Source organism: Protomyctophum parallelum, assembly GCF_964188405.1.
Source record: "Protomyctophum parallelum genome assembly, chromosome: 5".
Lineage (NCBI taxonomy): Eukaryota > Metazoa > Chordata > Actinopteri > Myctophiformes > Myctophidae > Protomyctophum > Protomyctophum parallelum.
This window is the reverse complement of record NC_139702.1, coordinates 37,515,780-37,537,324: the sequence shown is the minus strand read 5'-3', so window position 1 is coordinate 37,537,324 and position 21,545 is coordinate 37,515,780. Positions and strand designations below refer to the sequence as shown.

At 42.3% G+C, this 21,545-nt stretch overlaps 2 protein-coding genes across 3 annotated transcripts; one reads left to right on the top strand and one right to left on the bottom strand.

Moving 5' to 3' along the window:
* Nucleotides 1-24: 24 nt before the first annotated feature.
* On the bottom strand, nucleotides 25-15,232 carry uba6 (ubiquitin like modifier activating enzyme 6). Of its 2 annotated transcripts, none has more exons than XM_083765824.1 (32): nucleotides 14,803-15,232; nucleotides 14,572-14,681; nucleotides 14,056-14,150; nucleotides 13,710-13,738; nucleotides 13,457-13,551; nucleotides 13,131-13,242; nucleotides 12,519-12,599; nucleotides 11,766-11,888; nucleotides 10,917-11,040; nucleotides 10,241-10,344; nucleotides 10,085-10,147; nucleotides 9,904-9,980; nucleotides 8,854-8,920; nucleotides 8,270-8,413; nucleotides 7,753-7,899; nucleotides 7,585-7,665; nucleotides 7,407-7,484; nucleotides 6,932-7,113; nucleotides 6,231-6,336; nucleotides 5,919-6,008; nucleotides 4,750-4,830; nucleotides 4,480-4,608; nucleotides 4,213-4,264; nucleotides 4,043-4,106; nucleotides 3,878-3,947; nucleotides 3,717-3,788; nucleotides 3,467-3,587; nucleotides 2,954-3,147; nucleotides 1,376-1,503; nucleotides 1,195-1,282; nucleotides 966-1,060; nucleotides 25-637 (listed from the first exon to the last, which is right to left on the bottom strand). In XM_083765824.1, the coding sequence occupies exons 2-32, from the start codon at nucleotides 14,610-14,612 to the stop codon at nucleotides 490-492; spliced, it is 3,081 nt and encodes a 1,026-aa protein (XP_083621950.1). In that variant the 5' UTR covers nucleotides 14,613-14,681; nucleotides 14,803-15,232; the 3' UTR covers nucleotides 25-489. The 2 variants fall into 2 exon arrangements, with proteins under 2 accessions (XP_083621950.1, XP_083621951.1); XM_083765825.1 differs by having other exon boundaries at nucleotides 14,808-15,232.
* A 1,088-nt stretch (nucleotides 15,233-16,320) lies between these two features.
* Nucleotides 16,321-20,725, top strand: grhprb (glyoxylate reductase/hydroxypyruvate reductase b; the record flags this gene model as incomplete). The annotated part of the gene is made up of 9 exons (XM_083765123.1): nucleotides 16,321-16,493; nucleotides 17,057-17,190; nucleotides 17,384-17,483; nucleotides 17,742-17,858; nucleotides 18,551-18,639; nucleotides 18,778-18,882; nucleotides 19,635-19,770; nucleotides 19,906-20,036; nucleotides 20,604-20,725. The coding sequence occupies 9 exons, from the start codon at nucleotides 16,321-16,323 to the stop codon at nucleotides 20,723-20,725; spliced, it is 1,107 nt and encodes a 368-aa protein (XP_083621249.1).
* Between the last annotated feature and the right edge of the window lie 820 nt (nucleotides 20,726-21,545).

Here is a 21,545-nt window from a genome sequence, read left to right as displayed (position 1 = left end):
TAGTCAGATACTCATTGCCACAAACACGATCAAGGTTATTTAATTAAGGCATTGACACAGGCAGAGCTGTGCATTCAACCAGAGTAGAAAACAGAACGGAGAGGAACTATGTACACAGGTTAAGTGCTACTGGAGTCGTCTAGTGGTCCACAGGGCTGAAAACAACTGTGACCTGGCCATACTCGTTCCAGGGGGGCTAGGGGAGGATGCTAGGCGTTATCCCTGGTCAGATCATCACGAAGCATAGGAAAGCTCTTGGCCCTGGCCCAAGGTACTTGTATAAGGGTAAAGCACACGATAAAATCCTCAGTGTGCACAAACCTAACCAAATTGACACGTGATGCAAGTGTCTAACTGGGTTCTGTTTGTACAGTCAGAGTGATGAAATGGATTAAGGGTTTTACGGTGCAGGATGTATTGGGGTGGGGGGGGGGGGGTGGATGGGCGTAAGGACACGAGAGGTCAGAGAGTGGCGTTTTTAGGAAGGCTTCAGGGCATCTCGTCTGCGTCGTCGCCGCTGAAGTGGTACCTCACCGGAGGTCCGGGGAGGTCCTCGTCCTCGTCTGCCTCGGGGGCGAAGGACACCGTCAGGTCCACGTAACGGCGCTCCGCCGATGGCTTGATTAGTTTGTGCATCCTGCAGGAGAGACGAGAGGCAGTCGGTTCACCGTCTTAGACCACTGGTTCCCAAACACTGCGTCGGGACCCATTTGTGGGTCGCGGACACATTGTTAGGGGTCCCCTTAGTTTTAGCTGATGATTATTTCAAAAAACATTCCCACAAAAGCAAAATGTTTCATGAATTAAAAACATTTTTTTCAGTAATTTCATGAAGAGATTAAAGATAACTAAAATTAGAAAATCAGATCTACAAGGTGCTATTTTTCAGTAGCTAAAGTATAAAATAATGGTTAAACACTAATGTGACATACATGCATTCCAGGTCTCAATGGGCTACCGCTTACGTTAGTTTGAGTCTCTTGCTATGTCCAGGCATCACAGGCACGTAGAGCATCTTCACACCGTGAACCACCATGATGGGCTCGATGCCATACTTCTCCTATTTAGACAGAACAACGAGAAGTTATCAACATCATCCTCCTGTTTGGAGGATAAATGAGGACAAAAAGATATGCTTGTACATTAAGGGTATACCGTTACTATAATATTGTTGTAGAACAAACTATTTCTCACCCTCACTGCATTCATGAAGTCGGAGAGGGTGAAGTCCTCGTGACCATGGACGGTCCAGCGGTCCCAAATCGAGAAAGAAATGTTGTCCCTGAGCAGGAGATCACAGAGAGATTGATACATTGCACGTGTGTCTGTCTGTCTGTCTCTGTGTGTGTGCGCGCGTGCATGCCTTACTCTTTACCTGATGTGTGTTCTCTTAACAGCGGCAGTCTCAGTAAATACCACCACAGGGATGGCCAGGTTAAAGAAGCAGTTCTTGAAGGATTCAAATTCATAGCCTCCAACCACCTTTATCAGCTCTAGAGCCACCTGGGTCAATGAAACAGGACAAATAATGAAAAGACCAGGCTAAAAGAGCCCGTCTAGCAGCCCCGAAATGATCCTTAAAGGTATATTCAGTGATTTCACTTAATTCAAATATCACTTATTTTTTTGTTTTGTTGTGATAATCCTCCCTACTATAGAGTGTGCTGACCATATAAGGAGTTCCTCCCTGTCCCCAGTTAACCCCTGGCGGTCAAAAAACCTTAGGTTTCGTTTTTGACTCTCTATCCTGATTGGACGAAAGGCTGGGTCCCACAGCCAAAAACGAAACCTAAGGTTTTTTGAGTGAAATCACTGAATATACCTTTAAGGAGCGGGAATGCACTCGACAAGTTTCATGGCAATCCGCCCAAAAGATTTTGAGATATCTTATATGAGGAGAAAGTTAGGCCTAATGGCAGCACAAGAGAAAAAGTCTATGGGTGCGGGACATCCTCTGTGGAGCATCTACACAATGTACTGTGCACATACATTTCAGGTCAACGTAGCCAGGACTTTTTGACGACAAAAAGGGCTGGACGGATGAACCCATCTAGCCCTCCTTAGAGCCACACCCACTCCAAGCAGTGGGGGACAATCCAAAGCAAAGAAATTAAATAAGATTACTGCTGCTTACCGTACTTATTTTACCTAATTAAAATATAACAATGGTATAATTCATTATTACTACTACATATAGAACAGGCCACAGACAGCCATTTGAAAGTCAGTGTTCATTTCCTTGCAAATATAAGAAGCGGGGAAAAATACCCTCCACACAGAGCGTTCCATACCGATGTACCCGCTGTGCGGGTCAAACGGTAAATCTCTTCTTAAATCACGCAATTTTTGTTTGTTTGTTTACATCTGTTAAAATGAGTCCACAGAATGTTGTCGCCTCGACCAGAACCAGCGTTTGGTTCCACCTACCTACTGAATGCCCCAGTGCCATATATCATAATCTTTTTTTCCCCCTGCCACTAACAGTGGTTCATACATTATCAACATAATTCAGTAAAAATCAGCTACTATGCACACACGCCATTTTGGAAAGCACTTGGCTCCCTTCCCTACTTCCTTCACAGGTGTTACCGTCGATACTAATGAAGGCTCTGTTCCATTCTGGTCAAACAGAGTCAGGGTGCTGTTATTGTGCATGTTGGCTCACTGTGGAAACACTCTGCTACACCAGTGCATAGTGTGCAAATGGTCCCTTGCGGGTCCATTTGGTTCCATTTGTACACTCTACGAGTTATGGGGGTCCTTGAAATTAAAAAGTTTGAGAACCACTGCACACTAGATGGAACAGAGCCTTAATTAGTATCATTGGTAACACCTATGAAGGAAGTAGGGAAGCGGCCCGGAAGTAGGAAGAGTTATTCTGTGTGCATAGAGCCCATTCCCCTTTAAATGAGTGCTGACGTGAGGTATACGACGTGCTCCCTGCTCAGCTCACCAGTCCAGCCACTGCAGCGGTCGCCGTGGCGATGGCAGGGATGATCTTGCCGGCGATGCGCTTGGTCTTCAGACGGTCGGCGGCCTCGATGGAGTACATCCTGGCTCGCAGAGCCGACGCCGATGCAACATAGTCCATGTGGCCGTTACTGTCGTCATCCTTCTCAAACTGGTGCGGGGTCATCCACAACTTCCCTGTACTTCCCCCGCACACACCCGCACACCCGCACACACACACACACACACACACACACGCACACAGGTTTGTCAGAGCAGCAGCATTATTGGCTTAGGAATAGAACAAAAATGGCAAGTATATGCTCCTGTATTTTAACAACAGTTATTATGGTGGTACTTGGAGAGCCAAATATTTATTGAGGTGGTACTTCAGTATAAAAAGGTTGGGAACCAATGCTTTACACCACTGCACATACAAGCCCAACTGTTGCAATTAGGGTATGAAAGACAGCTTTAAAAGTGTGACTGTGTAGCGTTATGTATGTACTGTAGGAACCTGGTGTGACTTTAGCAGCGATGGCTCCCTCTAGCTGCGTGATAGCCAGCCTCTCCTCTTCGCTGCTTAGTGACAGTTTTGCTTGATCTGGCTTTTTCGCAGCTTCATCGGTTTCTATAAGCTGGGGGGGGTGGAAGACATGGACAAAAGTTGTACACACGCCCCATCTAGAAAGCAGCTTAGGCTCTATAAAACAGGCACTAATATCGCATTATCGTGTATAAACTGATAACGACCAATATGAGCCTACTTTTTCAGAAGGCTGGTATTGTGGAATCTGGACATCACTGAGAATCCTGTGTACCGCCTCCTCTGTAAGGTCCTAAGAAGGAAAACAATCTCGTTAATTCTGGTAGAAGCATGTATTTGTGTTGTGTGTGTGCCAGCGTGCATGTTGCCAGATAGTCTTACCTTCTCTGAGTAGGGGATGCTATAGAGTCCTGCAAAGAGTCGTGCTGCGCTGACAACAAAGCTTAAGTGCCTGGTGGGACAAAGGGAAGGACAAGGCAACATGGCACATGAGTGCACGAGAAACTGACATGGGTGTCTAAACATAAAATATGACAGCGTACTCACAAAGGGTCTTTCAAGTCAAATTCAATAGGCGACGGAGGTCGTTTAGGTGACTGCCAAAACAAACCTGAGGAATAAGACATAAGGGATTATTCACAAACAATAAATATTCCTTTTTTATTGAGACTTTAGTGTCTGTATACAGAAGATATAGATTTGGGAGACAAACTTACTTCCATCTTTTAACCGTGTGTCCAGGGGGAAAGAGTGCAACAGTTGTAAGGCCTACATGAAGAGAACACAAAAGGTCAGTCAAACATGTTGTGACTTATAGCTCCATGGGTGAATATATCAAGGGGAGATGGACTCTTCCTTTTCCGTCATTGGCCATATTCACACGGCAGACATTCTGTCTTGCTTCTTAGTCAGAGGGTGGGAAACGCCACACATTGAGAAGTAATAGAAAAATGGCCACCATATGAATATGGTTTATACGTTACCTTTCTCTTGAAATACTTGTCAAACTTGAGGCGGGCCATAGTGACACAGTGCACCCACTGACTAGGTCTCTTGCTTAACAGCTTAACAACTTGGAATGCTCCCTCCAAACTCTCCCTTGCTTGCATCCTCTGCATCAATACACACAAGGAAAGGATTTAAAAGCAGTATTTCCATCAGTGTAATATGGAATACCTGAGGTGTTGACACAGAAGCAGTGTTTATGGAGATGAACACATTTTTGCAGTTGGTAACACAGCATAATTAAGTACCTGTAGCACAGCTTCAGCTGAGGAGTGGGTCTGCCAGAATAAGTTATATATGGAGGGCTTGTGGGAGAACGAACTCTCAAACTACACAACCAGAAACAGAAAGGGTTCATGGTTACAAAGTATGTAGATACCGGTAGATATATTTCGGTCTGTTGGTGATCAACTTTGCATAGGACAGCGTATATCTACCGCACATGGCCACCTTTCTACTAATCTACTTGGACATTCAATCTTCTCCCTTGTGTGCCTTAGCAGAATACATGTCGGTTAACGTCAACACAAGCCTCTTTCAGGCTTGAGCATGTAAAAAGTCTAGTCTGCTGTGTATCGCTAGCGCAGAGACGCAGACTAATAATTGTATTACTTTATGTCCGTTTAAGAACTTCTGCGTCCCATTCTCTTCTCTCTTCTCGTCCCATAAAATCTCTTCATTTTGCAGGATATGCTCACCTTATTTGTAATTTATTCAAATTCACTCACATAATTTTTTAAACATCATCTTTCATCATCCATTAATTTGACATTGAAAATGTAATATATATTTTTTAAACATCATCTTTCATCATCCATTAATTTGACATTGAAAATGTAATATTTATTTCTTCGTATCTAAAACCTAAAATGGAACAATGTCTGACATATCCGTTCTATTGTCATTGTCACTATTCTGATTATTAGTTTTTAAAGGGACACTTTTTGCAAAAAAATATATGTTAATGACGTTTAGAAGCTTTAGAACACTTTCATGGGGTCTTTATGTGTGTAATATGTGGTTTTAGATATTTTAGATTGTAGCAGTCATGAGCCCAGTGTCTCTGATGTCATGGACACTGGGCTCACTTCCTTCCTGGACTACATGTTGTCTCAGTAAGACAGCTCTCCCCCTATCCACAAGGAGGAGCAGTGCACCAAAGAATTATGGGAATTGTAGTCCAGGAAGGTAGTGAGACCAGTGTCCATGACATCAGAGACACTGGGCTCACTGCTACAATCTAAGATAGCTAAAACCACATATTACACACATAAAGACCCCCAGGAAAGTATTTTAAAGATTCTAAATGTCATTAACATATATTTTTTTTTCAAAAAGGGTGAAGTGTCCCTTTAAGTCCCATTCAAGTCTCATTATAAGACAGTGATATGCTCTGGGTGACTGTGGGGTGGCAGACCTTGTCTCTGGCCCACTGGATAGTGTGTTCTATGACCGCCGGGAAGGATTTCAGTGTGCAGAAGGGGATCTCCTCCTCTGGGGGGTCCCTCTGGCAAGTACACGCACAAGAAAACACTCAAAGCACTGCAGGACAATATAAACACGTTTGAACCACTTAAACCCTGTTAAAACACTTTGTAAAGCTTGTAGATTTTGATAATGTAATGTAATATTCATAATATTTGCCTTTAATGACATGTCCAAAATAAGGACACCAGGGTTAATGTGATTAAAGTAAAGACAAATGTTAATTCCAGCGGACCAGACTCACATGGCTATTGTAGGACTCTGTCAGGTTTGGCACAATGATTTCTGTGTGTCCTTTGGTTCCCATGGTGCCAGAGTCCAGGAGAGGTTTGTGACTGGACACACTACGACTGTGAAATTAACCCACGACAGACAAGAGAGCGAGTCAAATCTTCAGCGGGAAGTCATGATTTGGTGAACGCTGAATGAAGGGCTTGCCTTGTAATCAGTGGTGGAAATTAACTGAGTACATTTACTTAGGTACTGTACTTAAGTTACAAAGTTTTGTACTTTCCAATACTTTTCTACTTCACTACATCTCGGATCCAAATATTGTACTTTTACTGTTACTTTGTAGATTTTGAATATTATTACAAAACATAAATTTACCACTTCAGACCTAGATAGATTTTGGCCATTTGAAAATAACCAATCTACAAGCGCATTGTGAGCTTGTAGATCTGCTATTTAAAAAATATTTGTATACATTTGAAAAATTGAAATGGGACATTCTGCATAGTGAGTACTTTCTACTTTTGGTATTTTGATGCCGATACTTTTGTACTTTTACTCTCAAGTACATTTGGAATTCCGGACTTTCACTTGCAATGTTCTACATTGCAGTATTGATACTTTTACTTGTTTTAAAATGCAAGTACGTTTTCCTACCACTGCTTGTGATGTGGATTCAACAATGACATCAACAGCTCCGTCGCCACCACTGACCTGTCCACGTATCTGCGGGCCTCCACGTTGTCCAGCGCTGTGACCACTAAATGCAGCCGGTCGTAGAAGGAGTCACTGTAGATGCTCTCGGTGGACGGACACACCTTGTCCAGGCGAGAGTCCACCTGCAGCTCTGGGTTGATCTCCAGAGTGGCCGTGGCTGCTGTGGTGCTCTTGGGTTTCTGAGGAAGAACACAGCGAGGAAGAAGAGGATGTAGGAGGAGCAGGTAGAACAAACTCCTACGTCCTGACTATACCTTCTGTTCTTTCTGGAAAGCAACACATGATGGCGTAGGATAAAGGCAGAACGGATCAATTAAGTTTAAGGATACTATGGATAAACGCAGGAACAACACAGTGCATCCACGGTAAAGTGGTGGAAAGAGGCTCTGCGATGTGTAGAGATCAGTTACACGGTGCACACACCAAGGAGCCTATGGAGGATGGAGAAGTGAAAGAGAGGATCTTTGTTCACCTGTATATGATGTGGTCTGAAGAGAAACTGTCGGTTCAGATTCGACTTCTCTATAAGATCTGGGTCTGTGATGCACACCTGAGGAAGGAGGATAGACAACACAAGAATCAAAATCCAATAGACACAAGAACACCAATCATTTGGTGAAAGAGGTAAGGGAGACACTAGAATTCCATACCTCTCCTGAGCTTTTGGCCAATCCCACGCCAAGCAGTGCAAAGTTTTTCAGCATCTCGCAGCCAATAGCCCCACAGCCCACCTGGAAGAGTAGGAAAGGGCCCAGGTCAATACGGATGTAAAAGCACAGAGATCTGGTGATCTTAGGCAGTGTGCATGCAGTGCTCACCATGAACACCCTAAGCTTGTGCAGTTCAAGACACATGGACTCGCCAATGCAGGCTCGGAGTCCGTCGTACCGATTGCCCCTGGGGGCAAACTCCTCAGCAGAGAGAGACTGGAGCGGTCGTACGACCTCGATGGCATCTAGGTAAAACTAAAACACAGGAAATGAACATTCATCGGTACCATACAGTACTGCCTGCTGTTTATCCACTACTTAAAACGTTAAGGGTGCAGTAATAAGTTCAGACCAGTCATTGGTCCGACAACGACAACCTACCTCAACCCCTAACCTAACCATAACCGCAAGCACGGAGCAGTGCATGTTTGCTAACCTTAATCCGGTCGACAACCTTAAAACATGTTCACCAACCTTAATCCGGTCATTTTCCACGTGTCGGAAAGGCGTACGGACCCCAAAACATATACTTCATTGAACCCACAGGTCTATACTAGTCCCCCTCATTGTTCCCTCTATTACACCACATTTCCAAAGTGGTGAAATGGAGATTCTTGTGACCTACCCACTGCTGCAGTGGAGTGAATTTCCCTGTGAGAGCCTTGAGGACCTCCTGACTGGCCAGGCCTCCTGTGGCTGCTGTTAAAGGAGGAAGGGCTCCCCCTGCTGTCCTGGAGAGGCAGCGCACCAACTCAGCATTCACTGGAGCCTGGCCAGGCAGGAGGAGAAGTGCAAAGGAGACGAGGTCAAAGGGTGAAAGAGCAAGTGTGTGTTGATAGATACTTGATAACGAACCATTAGACTGAATGAAAATAACTAAACAAAAACATACTATAATACAGTGGTTTCATTTTCTAGATCAAGGCCCACTTGAAAATGTTGAAAGTGTTGGCGGCCCACCCATCTGACCACTTAACATGGCAGCCGATGACCAATCGATCAATTGTGTTTCAAATTGGATCAATGGAGCCAACATAGCATAGCTTACAGTAAGTTCCACTTGCAATATCCTAATGGCCCCAGGTTGGGAAATGCTGATTTTATACAAACAAAAAACTAAAATACCTCCTCTATTAAAAAACATAAACATGATATAGAATGTGTGAACACCTGCACCATTCAAGATAATGAAACAAGAGACTCGCTCACTTTGTTCCTGAGTTTTGCATTTACTTCCTCTGTGAGCTTCACCATATCCTCAGCATCCTGTAAACACCTGAAGACAACATCAAAAACAGCAAGAGTTTACCTCCCTTGGAGTAAATAGCATGACATGAAGAATACGGAATCAGGAGAACAGTTTATCCTCAGCTACAGCTGTAGAAAGCTTTGGAACACACATACAATCAAACATGTACTTGAGTTAACAAACCATAAATGTTTCTGGAAAGGTTCTAATCTAAATGGTTTTGTAGGCATGTATTATTATTATTTGTGTTTTATTTTTTACATCTTCAAATCATATTATTTTATGGTTCTGGATATACAGTAGGTATTATGTCAATAATCGAACAATCGCAGAAAGCCAAAGTCAAGTGAAAGAAAGTGATTAAAATGTGATTCATTCCGGGGTCAGGAAGTGAACCAAATGTTTTATACCAGATTACCTCTCTACCCGCTAAGGCGCTAAGCTATGGCCACCCAATAATATAAGAAAATGCAGCTACCTAAAATGATGCAGTTTAGTCTGTTTTGCTATCTAACCAGAGCTCTTACCCTTTAGTGTACCGGTATATTATATTTAATAATGTGTAGGGGCAGGAGCTTGAGTCCTGTTTTATAAAGACTAATTGTGGGGGACTCCCTACAAAACGAGTACTTGCAGGGGATATGAGCATGTATTGGGCACAATGGGCAGTAGTGGCTCAGGGGTACAGTGGCCGGTAGAGCGACCAATTCCCAGTTCGATCCCGGACTCCCCCAGAGTGTCCTTGAGCACTCTGAAAGTCTGAACCCCTCCCTAATTGCTCCCGATGTGCAGGTTGGTGCCTTGCATGGTTTCCTCTACCATCGGGGTGTGTGTGTGTGTGTGTGTGTGTGTGTGTCTGTGAATGGGTGAATGTAATGCACAATCTATGCAAAGTGCTTGTATAAAAGTGCTATATAAATGCACCATTTACCATTTTTATTTACCATTTATGTATTCAATTAGAAAGAAAGCAGCGGGACAATGACAAGAAGTAAATAGATTTTGGTTACCCAATATTGGGCAGTCTGCTTTGTTGCTCCTGGAAGGCGTCTAGTGCCAGCATGGCTGCATGGATCTGTAGTGGGGCCTGATGAGTGCATTTCAAACAGACAGAGAGGGTGATGGTTAAGTTTCACTCAGATAATCAATCCAATCAGTAGTTACAGAACCAGTGCTGCTCTGAACTCTCACCTCTGGCTTACTGAAGTCAGGGATCAGTAGTTGAGGATCACACAGCTGTTTCTCCATTGTCTCCTAACATGTATACACACACGCACACACTTTGAGCTCTATGAATCTTACAATATCTAACGTTTTCTTTGCTGAGTGACTTGAAAGTTAACTTACAAAGCTTAAGGTTATCGGAGTTTTCACGAGGACAAAGAACCCTCCATGTGCATACGGCTGCAAATGGGACGTGTCCCCGATTGCGAAACTGTGTGGTGTAAGGACTGTATAACACACGCACACACACACCGCACCACACACACACACACACACACACAAACAAAGGGAATCAACCAAGAATGATGTAACAAAGTATAAAGATATGAAAGTAATACTTTGTGTAGTATTCACAATTCAGCTTGTATTTCACTTTTAAATAAATGACAGTTTTGGGATTACGAAAAACAAGTTAACATATCATCAGAGGTGTAGACCTATTTTACAGCCCCAGTATTTACCAGTATTATGTCAGTGACTGGCTTTATATCACTGCATCAAATCTGATTAATCAGCAATGAACTGAAGATGTGTAAAGAAAGTAGTTCAGCATGAAAGAGGCAACAGTCCTAACAATGTAATGCAGCAGATAAATGACCCGATATAAATAACCAGGCATATGACAAATGTAGTAGCTTACTGTCTATGACTCATGATATTGTTGTTTTAAAATGTTTTTAAGTTGTCGTACCGTTGTACTAAAATGTCAATACAACTATTAATTTCTATGATTAATTATTTAATTAATTCTATATGCAATTCAATGAATCCAAAATGCAGTGAGCCAATAGGTTTATACCTGAAACCTGCCTTGCAGTGCCGTTGAGTTCCTCCATGCCATTGACCTCTCTGAATAAGACACTCTGACCTGTCTGCAGGCCGTGGGTGCGATTGTCCATACAGGTCACAACTCCAGGGTTGTCCTGGAAGTGCAAAGGGCAAATGGGGATACATTAATGTTATGGGTGGAATTTCACTGTGATGGTTTGCTTTTTAGCTTGTTTGCTTTTTTGCCCTAATTCCGCCATCTAACCGCTCTTAACACAACAATGTCAAATACATTGAGGAAACATACTCATTCAAAAGGCAATTATTTGAAATGAAACACCAAAGAAGACCAGCAAAGCTATCCATGTAGGAACATGATCTGTACTTGTGGGTGATACAAATGGGGCCTAAACAACAGTGTTGTTTTTGTCGACCAAAACTAAGGAAAAATGTTCGTCGACTACCTTTTTTCACTGACGAAAACTAAATGAAAACTAAGCTATGATGACTAAAACTAAGACTAAATATATTGACAATTTTTTCAACAGCTAAAAACTAGACTAATTGATAGGAAGGAGACTAGTGGACAAGAGATCCAGTATAAGTCATTTTACATTTGGTTGCATGCTGAAAATAGCAGATCTACTATTTTCAGCATTACGACGGCATGAAGGCCCACCAAAATACATTTTAGTAGACTAAATCAACTGTATATTTAGTCGACTAAAATCTTATGACATTTAGTCGACTGAAACTAGACACAAACACAAAAACATTCCGGGTGACTAAAATGTGACTAAAACTAAAATCTAAATTTGCTGCCAAAAACAACATTGCTAAACAACTGTATTAACCAAACATCAAGTTCATACATCCATACCCGAGTGACACTTTGGATGAAGATTTCCTTAGGCTCCTCCCCCGTGGGGTCCAACACCTCAAACTCGTCTCCGAAATCACAGAACACCCGTACGCAAATCCCATAGGCATCACAGCCAATGAACTACCAGGAAGAGAAGATGACATCAGTCAGTTGATTATGCTTTGATTTTAGGTTAGAAAACAACCAAGAGTCACTACCCTTCTAATCCTAGAACACTAACATCCTTTTTGTCACACCATCACTAAACACAGGTATATTTTACCCAATGCAAGATATTCCATGAAAAACAATATTGAAGTACAGCAATACATGGCAACTTGAGGTACTCCTCTTTAATATTTTCACATATCATGGAGGGGGGGGGGGGGACTGTGAAAAACATGGGTATTATTATTTTTTATAATCCTAAAAATCTAAATAATAGAGCTGGGACATCTCCTTTGGTCCACCCATTCCTGGGACATGCGAGAATGGTCCAGTGAAAAATAAGAAAAAATAAAGTCCATTGTGGGTGTATGGGATTTTTCCCTCATTCTATCACTAATCACGGATGAAATGTATTCCAACACCTGCCTGTAGAAGAAACCAGTGATTTGGGCAGGGAAACAAACCTACCTTCTATGATCACGGAGCATCATGAAGGTACTGAAAGACCCACCCAAATCAGACATCAGCAACACTATGAAAATTACGAAAATAAAATTGTCCGGGTGAAAATCACCCGTGTTTAGTGCAAACGTGTAAACGTACTCTAATGGGAGGTTGTTGTGAGTGGCAGAACTCGTTCACTCTCTTCTGCAGGCTCAGTCTGGCTTCAGTCAGAATCACACACTAGAGAGAACACAGCAGAGGACAGCAGAGTCATTCAGTCAGACCTTGTTATTACCTGTAGAATTGGCAGAGACATCAGCGAGCTAAACAGAACAATGCTCTTAACCCTTAGGACTGAGGCCGATTCTAAAAACGCCTTCTAAATCCTGACCTTTCTGGAAAAACTAAATTTACAAAAATATGTTGCTGCTATATACTGTACAAACCCCAAAAATGGGTTTCCGTCTTGAAGAGTAAAAACACCAAAAGGTGTTCCTGTCCTAAAGTCTGGGACCAAATTAATTCAACCAAAGGATTCCCACAGAATAACATGAACTATGAACAAGGACTATCCTCACATGTACCATTCATCCAATTAGTCTTAACATTGAAAATGACAACATTTTAAGCAATGTGCGGTGTAAAAAAACAAAACACATCATGTTTTAAAGTACAACAGCTTAAAAATGTCCTCTTAACAATTGTTTAATTTTGGGACCTAAGCCCAGTTCATTCAGGCACACTGCTACAAAGAGGAGAGTGATACACAACCTGGTATCTTCTAAGGAAGCTGAGGTCAGTGCTGTCATCCAGAGTAGAGGAAGACATGTCTACATGGACATATGGGTTCAACTCTGCTACCCGAGGCAAGACCGCCTCCACTCTGAGAGAGAAAGGACGATTTAGTGTGTATATATGCACGTATAAAAAGACAAAGACACCGACATAGGACACTCAATTGTTGTTTCTAGAACCCTCTCTATTAATATAGAGCAATACAAAATGGGGAAATATATAGGCAAATGCGACCTGCTATAGTATGAACCAAAGCTTAGCTGTAAGAAAGGAGAAGTGGCGAGCCCTGCCATCGGCTTTACCTTTTCCTCTGGCTCAACACATCCTGTTGGCGGATGAAGAAGTTGGAGCCCAAATTGCAGGTTTCACACTGCTTGGTGTCATGGAGAGTAACAGCCTGAAGAGAAAACGGATGTGGACGGACACACAAACAAGAACACACACGTGCGCAAACACAAAATTCCTATAGTTAATTCAGTTCTACAGGATATTGTAAAAAGTATTATAATAATACATTTTAATCTGTGTTGCAGGATATATCAAAAGAACGCTTACCTTTACACCAGCCAACACAATATTCTTGGCTGTGAAAAACAAGGAACAGTGATTTTCAATGATATTGTAACTGCCCAAGCCAATTGTACCATATCTTTGCTCGATGGCAGGTCAAGGTTGGAATTATGATTGATTATTTGGGGGGGGTCACAACGTAATAACGTGATACTGTGTCAAATATATTTTTCTTTTAACTACTTAGGGCAAGCACCATTTCATATTTCGTTGTACAACTCTGTGTCAAAGGAAAATAGTCAAGGTACAAAATATCAGCACATTGCATTACTATTATACTATTATGACATGCCCAAAATAGGGACCCCTGGTTCAAGAACATGGTACTCACCAATCTCTACTCCCAATCCTCCCATTCCACTGAGAAACACAGAGGACTGGGCCATCTGCTGCATAGCGCTGTCTCCAAGAACATAGCGCTGCCGGCTGAAACGGTAAGACGGATAGAAAGAATATTGTTTCAGACAATAACAATTAATGTAGCAATTTAGGCATTTAGCAGACGCTCTTAATCCAGAGCGATTTACAATAAGCAAGAACACAAAGTAATACACCAAATGCATAGAAATAGTCATCTAGGATCATAAGTAAACTAAGACCCTATCATTACAGTAGAATATCTGTACATTTAAACTATAAAGAACCAGATCAATAATGACCTGGGATCTGTCTACATAACATGCTATCTAAATCACATATTTTAGCCTTTGCATGAGCCTGCAAGGTCATCGAGGCTAGCCTAGGGCAAGAATAAGCACATGCAGCGTTGTACACATGTGTGCAGTGAAGGTAACATGCTGTAGCTATTCACTGGTCTGGCTGTAATAACTGATGTATGACACTTTACCTGTAGAGAGAGTCGTCAATCTCCATCGAATCTGCAGCCATGATGGAAGGGGAAGAGGGGGGGAATTATGGTCCAAGAGAAAACCACTGTGGGCTATGGATGGGGGAAATCTTAAAAGACAATGGGACAGTCACAGCAGTCAGAGGGACCATTATGATCACAGGCTCAAATCTTGCAGCATATTTGAGTAATAAATAATCCTGCAAAATTCACAACACACACAGAACACACCTTACAGACTAGTTGTCAGCTAACGTTAGCAGGTTCCTAACGTCATCCACCGTCCGTCCGTCGTCGGCTACAGTCAACACTAATGATGTGACAGTTCTCACCTACGCACGTAATGTCACCTTTCTAGCGTTAGATTGTCTTTGCTGGACACAACCGAAGAGGGGACGAGTTTCATTCAAGTTAAGAATTGCTGCCTTGTGGGCCTGCTGAGATGTTAGCTAATTCAGCTAGCTGACACTCATACCCGGCTTCTGAAACACTTGGGCATGAACTTGCTAAAAGCGATGACGCATAGGCCAAAGAAAGCCGGAGGGCTAATTAAACAAAGACATATTTACACATAAAAATTCCCGATATTAACAAAGACAATTCTTCAGTGTGAATTACAGCAGATTGCTACCTGTCAATGTGCGCTACGAGCGAATATGAACAGCTTCTGTACTGTGTGCTTGGAAAGAACTGTTCCGGGTTACCACAATCATGTGACTGGGGCCAGACCAATCACAGGGGAACGTTTGTGGCTCCTTCAGTCACTCCTGCCTGGGAGAATCCTTTATAGCTCTATGGCACTATGGGTAGAATCTATGGTACTAGAATCAGAGCCATAGCTCTGGGTAGAATCACATAGACATAACTTAGTAAGTAACCCACCCTAATGCCCAAGCCTAATGAAACCAACCAAACCATAACCTAAACCCTATAGTGCCTAACCCTAAACTCAAGTCTATGGGTGACTGGTAAACATACTGTAGGCCTATGTGACATTGACAAAGATTCAGCTCAAAAAAACAATTTCCAGTGCCAGTTATCCATCAATCTTGGATAAATCGTGGACCAGTACACTTTTTCAACTGTAGTCCCAGAGTGGTAACAGGTACACAACTTATTAAATTAAATCGTAACAGAGAACCTTTCACAAGAACACATTCGGTGTCAATATTTAATAGATATTTTAGAATAAGTTAGTTTTGAGCACCAGGTATTAATCCACACAGTATAGAGGCATATGCATTGCACATGGAGCTGGATCCTGTCGCACAGTGAGTGAAAAAGAAAACCCTTGCATTTGAGACCCCCAATGTTTACGGACAAAGGTCAACTGCTAACAAGTGAAACATTTATGAACTTCACCATAGAGAAGCGTAGAATATAGAAGTGTGTGTGTGTGTGTGTGTGTGTGTGTGTGTGTGTGTGTGTGTGTGTGTGTGTGTGTGTGTGTGTGTGTGTGTGTGTGTGTGTGTGTGTGTGCGCGTGTGCGTGTGCGTGTGCGTGTGCGTGTGCGTGTGCGTGTGTGTGTGTGTGTGTGTGCGTGCATGCGTGTGTGTGGAGGGGGGATCCCGGCAGATGCATGCCATCATCCCTAGCCTCCTAACTCACTCCCTCCATTCATATTGGTCAAAAGCGGTAGTGGTACCTCCTCCTGAACTGTAGCCACACAAGAACTCCAAGTTCCAAAGTACCGTTTTAACCCTGTTGTTCATCTCTCTGGCACCTGCCCACACATTTACTCTTTTGGCAATGTGGTGCAGTCGTGTTGCCTTGAACAGGCTTCAGCGAATAGCTGTTGCTCCATTAACGGTCAGTGGGAATGTGAGGCGCACCATGCAGAAGGAGATGTCCACCCTGCCTCGGGTGTATGTCACCCGACAGATCCCACCTGAAGGCCTGAAGATCCTCCGTGAGTCTGGAAAGTGAGTCATCTTTTCAGCATGAGACTACCATAACCACATTAAGCCTACAAGCGTCCCTGACTCCCTATTCTGGGCATGTTGGACATTCAGAGAAAATATAGCGTTGCCATGTTGTGCATGTATATTTGCTATGTTCTATATTTTACTATATTTTTTATCAAAAACCTTCTACAATTCTTCTAAAATCTTCGAACATATTATCACAAAGTGTCGCACTGTGTAACACGTTGTGAGCTTATAGATCTGCTATTTTAGGATATCTGAAGTATATAGAATAGGTTTACGTAGATTACAATCTCATAATTCTGTTGTAGTAGTGTGCAATGATGGCTGAAAGCTTCATGTTATGTAAATGTTTAGTTAATGAAGTTCATAATTTACTCATCCTGAATAAACAGGATAGGCATGCAGTAATGCACTTTGCCCTCGGAGCAGACAGAAAAGAATGCAATCGCCCAAAAGGGGTATATCTCTATCTATTATACCATTTACCATTCTCCTTATTGAGTTATCTCTCCTCTGATAGGAATTTATTTTAATGAGGGTGTATATGTTTTCTTCAGAGTGCAGTTTGAGCTGTGGGACTCAGACGATGTCCCTGTGCCCAGGAAAGAGCTACTTGAAAAAGTCAAAGGGGTTGATGCTCTGCTCTGTGTGCTGACAGAGAAGATCGATGCAGAACTATTGGACGCTGCAGGTCAGAGGACTGTTAGTGTTCTCCTACACCTATTCAAATTGACCAATCTGGATTCAAAGGGTGCTGTCCTTTGAAATGTTCCCCCTTCTCATTCTTTGTATGCGTGTGTGTGTGTGTGTGTGTGTGTGTGTGTGTGTGTGTGTGTGTGTGTGTGTGTGTGTGTTTGTGTGCGTGCGTGCGTGCATTCCTTCAGGGCCAAACCTGAAGGTCCTTAGTACTATGTCAGTGGGATTTGATCATCTCTCTTTGGATGAGCTGAAAAAACGGTTAGTTAATCTATTGTGTGTGTGTGTGTGTGTGTGCATGCGTGTGTGTGTCTATACGTGATCTGTGCGCGATATGTGTGTGTGTGTGTGTGTGTGTGTGTGTGTGTGTGTGCGTGCGTACGTGCGTGTCTGAAAATGTGTGTGATGCAGCAGGGTGACTGTGTTGCCTGCATGACTTTCTGAGTTAACGGAAAATCACGTGTGTGTGTGTGTGTGTGTGTGTGTGTGTGTGTGTGTTTGTGTGTGTGTGTGTGTGTGTGTGTGTGTGTGTGTGTTTCACCTCAGGGGGATCCGTGTGGGCTACACCCCAGACGTTCTGACAGATTCTGTGGCTGAGCTGACTGTGGCTGTGTTGCTCGCCACCTCTAGAAGACTCATTGAGGCCACGCATGAGGCCAAGACGTAAGACACATGCGGCATTTGCACATGCACACCGTTTTTAGTGCTCTCTTATTGTCAGTTGAGCCGCAAAACAACCGTTCTAATGACGCAGAATGTGTGTCTGTTTGTATAATAATGTATAATGTATGTTTGTCTACAATGAATCGTGAATACTCATCAACAAATCACAACACATGTCCAAGGTACTGTATCTGTAACTCAGTAGTATGATACAGCATACATGGGCAACTGGTGGCCTGAGGGCCACATACAGTACAGCCCCCACCTTCACTTAATGTGGCCCTCAGGTTCGGAATACTGATATGACTTGATTTGCATTTGAAATTAAATAAAATTAATACTTTTCAGGATTCAAAAGCAGCATAAAATAATTCAGTATTTCAATTCAAATAATAGTGAAAATAGCTGATCTACAAGCTCAGTGCGACACGTTTTGAGCTTGTATGTTGGCTATTTTTGCTACGACAGTAATATGCAATGTGGCCCTCTGGAGTGAGTGTGGAACTATAGTGGCCCTCTGGAGTGAGTGTGGAACTATAGTGGCCCTCTGGAGTGAGTGTGGAAATATAGTGGCCCTCTCCATCTACAAAGTTGCTCACCTGTATGGTGCAATTTGGTGGTAATGTCAAGGTCATGCAGCAACAATGAGGCACATGGTTGCCCTTGTTTATACTGTGCCTTGAAACTTTTAGAGGTGGATGGGGTACATGGAGAACTCTGTGGCTGTGCGGATATGAACTGGCCAACAGCACTGTGGGTATCATGGGTCTGGGGAGGATCGGTGAGCATTCTTTTATCACGTAAACGTACAGTACACACATACATGTGAACTACCTAAAATAGCGTATCACCACCACCACTTGCCAAACCGTTTTGTCAGATTGCCGCATTCTCATATCTTACGTGCTTGTGCTTTAAGGTGTGGCTATTGCTGAGCGCCTGGCCCCCTTTAAGGTGAAGAAGTTCATCTACACAGATGTGGCCCCCAGACCTGAACTGGCTAGTATTATTAATGCAGAATATGGTAAGGAAGCCACGCTTACAAATGCAAGAATATAAATGAATCATTTGAAACAATTCTAATGAGAACAGGCAACCCCTGTTCCTTTGGAGTTGATAACTTAATATACAGATAGATGATGCATGCAAAGGTACAGGGTTATTATCCTTATGGGCCATATGAACCATATTAATTACCATGGTGTCACCTGTTTTGGGCAAATTCTCAAAAGCTTTCACATTTTTTCATAATGTAAGCTTGCAGAAGCTTGTAGATTGGCTATTTTGGGGCTTTATAAGACTATATAGAGCTTAAGCGGCTAAGTACCATTTACATTTTGGATTATAGGGACAATTCTTTGCAACATTTCAACTGAATATTAATTTGTAAATGAGATAATGAGATCCTCTTACATTAAGGGCTGTATTTTGCGTGTCTTAAGTACCAGGTCTTATTACTTAATTTAAGACCTGGAGGCTAGGTCAATGCTCTTTGGCCACTCAGAATAGCCAAATGGCATTGATCACACCTCCAGGTCTTATCAATGCCACAAAATACAGCCCTTAGGGTTGTATTTTGCGTATCTTAAGTACCAGGTCTTATTCCCTAACTTGAGTAAACTAAAGACCTGGAGGCGTGATCAATGCTCTTTGGCCACTCAGAATAGCCAAATGGCATTGATCACGCCTCCAGGTCTTTAGTTTACTCAAGTTAGGGAATAAGACCTGGTACTTAAGACACGCAAAATACAGCCCTAAGTCTCTTACTTGTTCTAGTCTCTATGGATGAGCTGGCCAAGCAGTCAGACTTCCTGGCTGTGTGCTGTGCTCTCACACCAGAGACCAAAGAGATCTGCAACAAAAACCTCTTCTCTAAGATGAAGAACACATCCATCTTCATCAACACCAGCAGGTACCCCCCGCATGCACACGTGTATAATCATAAAATACATGTAACCATAAAGAAAAACTAAAGCCATCTTGTATTTTAAATGTACATCATACTGTAAACACTGATTCCAATTGCTGTGTTGTCTACGTCTACCAGAGGAGGTGTTGTGAACCAGGAAGACCTCTATGATGCTCTGTCCACTGGACAGATTGCGGGAGCTGGATTAGATGTCACTGTCCCTGAGCCCTTGCCAACCAACCACCCCCTCTTCAGCCTCAAAAACTGTGGTGAGTATGCCAACTGTGAATTCCCAAAAAGTTGCAGGGAAATTAGGTCAGATCATTAACTACGGTACTTTAACCGTTTTAACCCACCAGTCATTAGCCAATCTACTATCTTTTTTTTGTTTGTTCTGGAACCAGCCTTAATATTAACTCAAGTCAACTTTATTGTCTGTAAGTTTACAGGTGTAAAAAAAGTGGGTGAAATTAAATTATTTGTCTTATAATCATCATTGCAGTTTCAAGAAAGGCGGAAAGAGATAAAGAAAGAACAGAAAGAGGTTAGATATCAATGTGGCCAGTGTGAAATAATTTATATGCAATGCATACAGTGCATGGTTAAATATAGCAATGGGACAAGGCAGTTACAGCAAATGGCAGCAGATAATTATGTACTTAAAGACAAGTGCATTGTTTAAGCAGAATAACAACTGTGACAGCTTATACATACAGTATGTGACTGTGCAGCAGCAGTTAGGTTATCCTCATGTAATCTTCTTCGCATGTTTTTGCAGAATGCATTTAGTTCACCACCCTTGAGTCCTACCCTCCCTCTTCTGTTTCTTTCTGCAGTGATCCTGCCCCATATTGCTAGTGCATCCTATACCACCCGCAATGCCATGTCCGCTCTGGCAGCAAATAACTTGCTGCTTGGCTTGAGAGGAGAGCCAATGATCAAAGGACTCCAACTGTAGGGGGGAATCAATGTCCTTCCAAGTACCAGACTAATATCCCTCCATCTTGTTTCCTTTAAATAAAAGAATACCTCATTCTAATTTTGTTGTGTTTCCCTTTGACTAGCCTTTCAGAAAACTTTGTATTAAGTGGCCTTTCATTCATCTGTGTATATGCTTAAGACATAAAAACAAACAAACCAAACTTTATCGTTTTATTCAGTCTGTACAACAGAAATACTGTACAACCTTCATCAGAAAAGAAAAACAATGAATCTTCTTAGAACTACACTGTTAGGTTACTCTCAAGAACCTAAAATTCTTCAATTTTGGCATATCAGTAAAAAGCCCGGCTTTTTAAGCTAATGGGCATAAGGCAGTGACATTTCTCATCAATTTATATTTAGGCCTTATGTTAGTTAATAGGCTTATATGTAAAGCAGTGGTATGTTAACATGTCAAGACAGTGCACTTTTCACAGATTCACATAAAAACTGCTCACATTAACAGTTATATAAGATAGCACCCAGGAAACTCTTTACAGGCCACTGTGTGAAACTTGAGTGGTGCCGATATGATCCTTAGCAGAATGTCATGGTGATTCTGTATATCTGCCACAACATATTTCGTGGAACAGCATTTCAGTATTTCCTACTATTTCTAATTCTCTCACGTTGGAGGGAAGCGAGGAAGAGTTCACAGACAGAACAAAGATGTAAGCTTCTACCATCAGGAGTCCTTAAAAGACCAGTCAAGCTAGAACTGGATATTCCTGTGAATAAATATTACTGGTACTGTTTACAGAACAATTACAAGTGGAACAAAGGACACAGTTGGCCAG

Bases quoted from the DNA above. Each gene is read 5' to 3' on its own strand.
- uba6 (XM_083765824.1), bottom strand. From the start codon at position 14,612: ATGGCTGCAGATTCGATGGAGATTGACGACTCTCTCTACAG. The intron at 14,151-14,571 runs GTAAAGTGTCAT...TTACCGTTTCAG, and splicing joins ATTGACGACTCTCTCTACAG to CCGGCAGCGCTATGTTCTTG. The intron at 3,948-4,042 runs GTGAGTACGCTG...TTGTCCCACCAG, and splicing joins TTTGACTTGAAAGACCCTTT to GCACTTAAGCTTTGTTGTCA.